Genomic DNA, 8,240 nt, shown 5'->3' with positions numbered 1-8,240 from the left:
GCTAGCATAAGCTCTGGCACTGTCTTCTGAGCATGCTCGATTAGTGCACGAAGAGGGGTGCGATCCACTGAATTTGTTCGGGCCTTTCAGTGTGATTGGATGGTCTTTTTTACACTTGACATTTTAAATTTTTATGACAATGCATTCATTACAATAAGGCAGTGAAGAGGATTTCTCCAGAAAATGATCTCCCTCCCTGCCTTTAAGAATATGTTTATCTCTCTGTTGGACAGCCTTTTCTGACTGGAAACTAAAGTTTGTGTCATTTTATAAACCACTCTCTCTCCCAGCACCAAAAAATCTTTACATCACAACACACAGAAGTTTGCTGACCCACTGCTGCCGCCCTCATTCATTTTAAATGTCTTAATAGCAGCAAATATATCTGCAGATTATTGAACCCGGAAGCAGATTTTAGGAAAGGCCTTTTGCTCATTAGCCAAAATCAGTTTTTTCTTATGTCCCCGCTGCAACTGTTTGTTCACTGAGAGCAACCATCTCTGTCTTGGGGAGGTTTCCGATTTATAAGGAGGAGAAAAATCACCATTACTCTCACATTTATGGGATGTTGGCAATACCAGTGAGAACTGCTATAATCTATATACGGTCTGTGATAATTTGTTTCAGATTGAACTCGTCACAGAAAACAGTTCAATACATCAATAGCACTCTGGAGGGAAATGTTTGTACTCTGTACCTAATAATGTGGACTTCATGGTTATTATTTCAAGAATTGAGCTTCTTTTAGCCCTGCACCGATGTCCTGATATTATTATGATAGAAGTTGAATGTGTAAAGGTTTGTGGGTTTTGTTTTTTGCAACGCTTTTATTTTGTAATCTTCCTGTTTTCCCGTTGCTGGTTAGTGGACTTCCTGGCAGGTGCTGATTGCTCATTGGACTCACCTGTGGCAGTGTTGACTCACTGAGTTCTCGAGCTCCACTCTTGTGCTCTTTCTTCGCCAGATTGTTATCCGTACGTGGTACAACTACAAGCTAAGTACTAGAAGTCTTTTTGTTAAGAGTTTTTTCCAGTTCGTGTTTTCACTTGCCTTCCTATAGAAGTCTTGCCTTTTACCGAGTACACAAACATGTTGGAACCACAGAACCACAGCCGCTTTCACTGTATGTAAAGCCTTGTCCCTGGGAACACCGGACCAGCACAGCACCAGACCGGTGAGTACTTTCTTTTCCTTCTCTAAAAGGATAAGTCGCGTTTGAGAACTCTTATTTCCTGGACTTACCTGTGTGTCCTCCACAGAAGCTAAATGTCCCTTTTCAGTATTTTGGACATTCTGCTGTGAACATACACTCATACGCCTGATGAATTCATGTGACTTGAAACTTGAACACTACACAACACGCCCAGGCCACATTCTCTGCGCAGTTGATGAAATTCATGTCCGAAAATTCCTCTAGCCCACAGGAGCCCACTTTAAAGGTGCACTATGTAATAAATCTAAATCAACTGGCCATAAAATCCTCCTAATATGTCACAGAGACTCAGGAATAATGTTCATATAACAAACTGAACTCACCAACAACAACAGTACAGCCAAAATATTTGCATTAAAAAAAATATTTTGCAGACTGCAAATCATGTTTATGTTTTGAAATCATGTTTTGGCATGTGGCGCCACCTACTGACGTCTACCAATCATTGCAGTCAGTAAAGTCTTAGCTGCCGAGCAACCACGGGTTGCCAGTTACGTCAGAAAACCAAACCTAAAATTCAGTATTTTGAATTTGATTGTAGTTACCATTTTTTGCCACATTCTTTTGGCACCTTAAAGGCCCAGTGTACAAACATTTTGACATTTTGCCACTATCTAGTACCGCCTTGGCACGCCTCGACCCTACAAGGTACCTCCTCAACATTCATGAAACTGTGACACACACACACAAGCTAGTGACTTGTAAAGCAGTTGTTTTCAATGTACTGAATCATTAGAATGAGTTAATTAAAAAGATTACTTCACAACTTCCTGTATGACCGGAGCACAGACTCTGACACAGTCTCTGAGCTGAGATACAGCGGCAGGGTTTGTGATGCCGCTCGCTGGCTTTCCGCGGTGATGTCTCTAAATGCACCAGACTCCTCTTTTTAAATATTTAGATAAGTACTTTTTTTTGCTAAATGTTGGAGATTACTACTCAAAAAAGTACCAGGTACTATAGAAAAGCCAATCTACCGTGTGGTGTGGAGCTAAAGTGGAAACGTGCCATTAGTGTATTGTAAAGTATTGATTAATTTATGCCAATAAATCCTCCTGAATATTAAACACAATACCTTTAAATGCCAACAACAGCTAACTAACTTCTCTCTAAAATCGTTTTTGCTTTGAATTGTGGGTCAACATGAGGGTTTGGACCCCCATTCTCCCGAGCATCTTTTTCCATGTGGCCCCTTAACTCCCTTGAAACGGCTCTGGAAAATATGATGAGACCACTGTCTCATATCTGCGCCCCTTTTTTAACCCGCTCATCACTGCACAGTGACCTCTGGTGATCATGAACATCTGAGCTGTTGACACACGCAGTGTCCCGTGGAGTTCACTGATGGAGCAGTGCCGCCCAGCGCGCGCCTTTCTTGGTGTAACTATATATATATTCAATGTGAGTGAAGGGGAAAAGAGGGAGAAGAAGTGGAAAGAAAGAGAGAACATCCCATGACGCCCCCCCTCCCGATCCACAGTGACATCATCGGCTCAAAAAAAAGAAGCGGAAGAGAGGGAGAGAAATGGGAGGCACCGCGCTTATTAGATTTCACAGGGTCCTGTTCACGCAAGTGGAGCTGCTGCTGCGCTTCTGCCAGGACTGTGGTGTGCGCCAGCGTAGCGCGTCGTCCTGGTGAAACTGTGAGGAAACAGAAACAACCTCCGGAGACGAACAGATGGAAGCTGCTCTGCAGGAATCATTTCACTGCACAGAGAAAACAACGCATTTTTTTTACTGACTCCAGATCTGGATCCGTGCGCTGCAGGGCAGAAGAGCCCGCGGTTAACTTTGAGCTGTCTCTTTTTTTGTTTTGTTTGGTTATCCCATTTATTAGCGACTCATTGTAAATATTGCATGAGCCTAAATAATAACTTAATCTCACTTTGTGTGCGCCGTTCAGTGTTCGTTGGACATCTGCCATTTGCGCGTCTCCAAACGAGGGCGCACGGAGACGGTTCGAAATGATTTACCCAAAACGTCTCATGTGCTTTGAATCGCTTCTTTGCGCAAAACCCAGAGATAGAATATAATCTGTTAAATCGTCTACAAGACAATCATTAATTGCGTCAACAGAACCTCGCGCGTCAAAGTCGTTTTATAACTACAGAGGCTTTTACGCAGCAGTGACTCAGAGGAGCTTCTGGTTTTTTCTTTTTTCTTTCTGGGAAATATGTTAAACTAAGTGGCAGAGGCGTTTTAATTGAATTGAAAAGCACTGATTCGCGTCTTGACGCACTGCCCAGAACTGTTTGTATCCTTAAAATGGACTTGGATGAGCTGCCGTGGTGGATGCAAGGGAGCTCACAGAGACACCATCGAGACAATAACGACGGCATCTGAGGTAACATCTATAATTACGTTTAATTTATTTAAATAAAAAAATGAAAATTAAATAAAAAACTTTGTTTCTTCACAAACAAACACATTTTTATTAGTGAAATGTAATATTCAAATATTTATAATACAATGCAGACACATATAAATATGTCAATTTACTTTATTATTTTCTTTTTATCTGTAAAGACTCCTGGAGAGCTAATCCCAGCATGGCCTCGGTCCCGGACAGCGGCTGCTCCATGGAGCTGAGCGGTTGGAACAGTAGCGTGAGCGGCTCTGGAGCCTCCGTCCCCTGCAACCAGAGCGTCTTGAAGCACGGCCCTTACTCCCCCGAAGCCACGGCGGCCTTCGCCACCGCCATCACGTTGATGGTTCTCTTCACCATCGCGGGCAACATCATGGTCATCATCGCTGTGCTGACCAGCCGGCTGCTGCGGGGTCCGCAGAATCTCTTCTTAGTGTCACTGGCCGCTGCGGACATTCTGGTGGCCACCCTCATCATCCCCTTCTCCCTGGCTAATGAACTTCTTGGTTACTGGTATTTCAAGTCCCTGTGGTGTGAGATCTACCTGGCGCTGGACGTGCTCTTCTGCACCTCGTCCATTGTGCACCTGTGCGCCATCTCACTGGACCGCTACCTCTCCATTTCCAGAGTGACTTACGGGCGTCAGCGCACGCCCAGACGCATCAAAGCCGCTATAGTGGTGGTGTGGCTGATCTCTGCCATCATCTCTTTCCCTCCCTTGCTCTCTCTGAACAAAAGCGAGCCAGGCGACAAGGGAAGCGAGAGAGGACCACAGTGCCAGCTCAACGATGAACGCTGGTACATCCTTTACTCCACCATTGGCTCCTTCTTTGCGCCATGCGTCATCATGATCCTGGTCTACATAAGAATCTACCAAATAGCCAAGCAGAGGACGCGCTGCCCCCCAGGGGAGCCCAGGAAGGATGGCATTGGAGGTGCCACGCCAAGTCAGCCTTCACGTCATGCACAAGCCAATGGGAAGGAGGATGAAGACAGCACGCCACCTCCATCCAACAAAACCTCCAGTGTCCGACCCCCAACCCTTGCCATCGCCCATTCTCCCACACAGGTAGAGTCGCAAACCTCCCAGAATCCTACATCCAATAATCTCCTGCAACCTCCACCCCCTTCTACAGCAGTGAGCCCCTCACCCACCTCCCCTCTGCCTCAGTCTGCCCCTGCCAACACCAAAGAGGAGAGGAAGAAGGGAAAGAGAGCGGGAGGGAAAAAAGCTGACAATAACAACGGCGATAGCTCCAGTACAGATAGTGACATGGAGCACAGCAATGGAGGAGGTCAGGGCAGCTCCAGCGTGCCGGGATCACCTGCTGGAGGAGGGGTCCACTCCCCGGCCTCGGTCAAGCGGTACCGGGACATGCTCGCCACTTCGAAGGGGGCTCGGCTGGCACCAAGGTCAAAAACAGACAATAACCCTGGAGCAGCAAGGCGTAAAGCGATGGTCAACAGAGAGAAACGCTTCACCTTTGTCCTGGCAGTGGTCATCGGAGTGTTTGTGGTGTGCTGGTTCCCCTTCTTCTTCTCTTACTCCCTACAGGCAGTGTGTCCGGAGACCTGTGCCATCCCCGATCCACTTTTTACCTTTTTCTTCTGGATCGGTTATTGCAACTCCTCGCTCAACCCAGTCATATACACCATCTTCAACAAAGACTTCAGGCAGGCTTTCAAAAAAATACTGTGCAGCGGCACCAAGGGTACTTTCTTCTAGCTTACAATTTATTTATTGGACATAAAAAACAATCATAACAATTTTTCTGAACACTGGCAGGTCTGTTTTAAAAGACGTTGAAGTGTGGAAAACAGCATAAAAATTAGACTTGATGATCACTCCTTTTTACAGCCAGTGTGTATAAAAAGGCATCTTAAACTGTGAAGTCCTGGCTTGCATCTATAACACACAATTTTTCAGGGTGTGGCTGAGAAAAGAACAGTGGACAGAGACAGAGCTCGTCTTCACCAGTACTGCTGATAACATTTTGAACGTTTCAACTCCAAATCACACTTAATAATGGCTGATTAGGAGAAAGAGAGGTGCGACGGCATCAAAGAAACACACAGCGCATTGTAACTTTAGAGGGTTTTGAAGAATGTGGGGGAACTTTAGAGCTGGCTCTGGAATAAGAGTCTTTATTGTATAGTATATAATGTTTTTATTGTTATTTCAGACTCCAGGACTAATGGGGGAAAGAAAACGAGCAAAAAATAGATAAATAAATAAAAGTGACCTTAGATTCCTTTGAGCCTAGGGCCCTTTATTTATCAGTACAGAGCACAAGGTTAGTGGTGATTTCTTTCATCTGGAGTCCAAATTTGCCCAGCTGCGGGGCAAACATGTGTTTCTCCATTTTTATCTGAAAGCTCGACAACAAGCCGAGGTTTCTGATGATCTCCAAGGTAATAACACTGGCAAGTGAACTAAGTGAACTGAAAGAATGCCTTCATGTCGGACTCCATGCTGACTTGGCCGAGGGGCATAGTGGACACTCAGGTTGTTTGTAATAACACACATTGGTTCTCGCCTATCATAAGCTGCATAAGCTGCAGCATGATGGATGGATTCTGGACTCAGAACACGTGAACATTGTTGAGACATAAAGTAAGACAGTGTGATCCCTCTGCTCATCCTCCTCCTCCTCCTGTTTCCTGCCTTCTTGACTTAAGCGTGACAGTCCCACTCGCCTGACTCAATCCTTCCCAATGACCTGCCTCAGTAATTGGACATTTGTTCACATTCACTGCTTTGAGCCGCTTGAAATCACTTTATACCAGGTAGATATTTATTAACTGTGAAGGACAGATGACCAATGCAATTATGGATGTGAAATGTTGCCCCTAATTACACAGGGTTTTTTTCTTTCTTTTTTTTCTGAAAAACCCATTTGGCTGAGTCATTCTTAAGCAACACCTCTGGCACATCACTGCCTGCGGTGGACCTCTCCATCGCACATTTGAGAGGCGAGAGGATGAATGGTCCGTTTCTTTTTCTCAAGGAGAGACTGAGGCGCTCTCAGTTTTCTTGACAAAAGAAAAAAGAAAACGTGTGTGTGACTCTAAACAGCACACGTGCTTATTGACTCAATGGGACAAGGGGCTGTCGGCAGCGACATTTCAATTTACCGAATGTCTGATTCTGCTGATACCGTATGTTTGAGTTTGCGTATGACGTGTGCGTTGACTTTAATGTTTATATATATATATTTTCTCTCTTTGTAGAAAGTGTCAGTGCCTCGTTTGGCTGCTACAGATCTACTGTAATATTGATATGAACATGAGACCAGATTTCCTGGGGGCAAGCAACGCTTTTGTGTCTTACACGTGGATGTTTCACTGGAGAGATGGTTTAATCGCTGCATCGCGAGGTTCATCGAGCTGATTATCAGTGACATCGATAAGAGCACGGCTGTTTTAGTGATCACCTTCTAAGGGACCATAGGGCCTTTGATGACAAAGGACTGATCCAGTGATATTGGCTGTTTTTTCCTTCGAATGAAATATTACTTTATATTTAGTGTACGTGACGGGAGGAAACGATCGAAAAACACTGCATTATTTATTTCAGACTATTCCGAGATTTCTGTCTGTTTTTCTATTTGACGTTCAATTTTCTCTTTTATTGTGAAAGTCTAGCTTTTCAAAGAGCAACAAACACTGTACAGACTTTTAATATGCTGAATCAGAGCAAAATCAATTCACATCCTCTTGCTTTTTACGGGATTGAGCTGTGTTTGAGTTTGGGGGGGGGGGGGGTCTGCAGTATTTGTGTTGGAACTGAAGTAACATTAACATTTGTCATCACCGTTTCATCTTATTATAATACGGTAGAAATGCTCAATGAAGGACACAAGCGTATTAACGGATGTATAAAGGATCAAGGATATACTGCAGCAGGAACATCTCCATCAGTGTCGGATCCTTCCTGAAAAAGTCTTCGACCATGGCCATGTCAATACCATCCGTCACTTCCTGTAGAAGGATATGCAGGGTTTGTGCAGTATATTATGGCTACAATCCATACACCACAGAGCTACTGGGAGATTCAAATAACTGATGAAATGGCTGAGATCTGTTCCATGCTATTGACTAAAATTAATATTTTTCTCCCCGCGAGTACAATCGGCTATGGCAACACAGTTCTAACAAAAATAGCCACGGAGGTCACGGCTCATGGCTGCTTCCAATAAACCAGTTGTAATTCTGTTTGAACCTCCCCAACCGTGGTTTATGTTGTAAGAATGCAGCTTTTGCTTGTTTAAAAAAAAGTATGTATTGTGGCATATAAGAAACAGATGCAGTAATCTTCCTCCTCATCACCATCCTTTTCCCTCTGTATTGACTCTTCTGCGCGGGCCAAACTGCAATGGTCTCAGATCCAAAATCTTTTATCCCCGCCCCATCTGTCATCATCCCTCTCCAGTTTGGAAATAAAGCTACTTGAAAGAGCCTGATTCATTCACCGGTTCATTTGTTTTATATATTCTCACAATAAAACATCGGAGATAGAGGAGAAGAGAAAATAAGGTTGTTACTGAGGAAAGAAATAAGTGTTTCAGCAGAATGTGTGTGTGTGTGTGCGTGTGTGTGTGTGTAAATACACGCTGAAAAAAGTAGAATATTAAGTAGGGCTGCAACAATTAATTCATTAGT

General features: G+C 44.1%; 1 protein-coding gene across 1 annotated transcript; it reads left to right on the top strand.

Annotated features, from left to right (window-relative positions):
* Positions 1–3,762: 3,762 nt before the first annotated feature.
* Positions 3,763–5,304, top strand: adra2b (adrenoceptor alpha 2B; the record flags this gene model as incomplete). The annotated part of the gene is made up of 1 exon (XM_083905261.1): positions 3,763–5,304. One exon carries the CDS (start codon positions 3,763–3,765, stop codon positions 5,302–5,304), a length of 1,542 nt encoding a protein of 513 aa, XP_083761387.1.
* Positions 5,305–8,240: the final 2,936 nt, after the last annotated feature.

This window comes from Microchirus variegatus (assembly GCF_963457635.1).
Source record: "Microchirus variegatus genome assembly, chromosome: 18".
NCBI lineage: Eukaryota > Metazoa > Chordata > Actinopteri > Pleuronectiformes > Soleidae > Microchirus > Microchirus variegatus.
The sequence above is the reverse complement of the archived record's forward strand: the minus strand, read 5'-3'. Positions and strand labels throughout refer to the sequence as shown.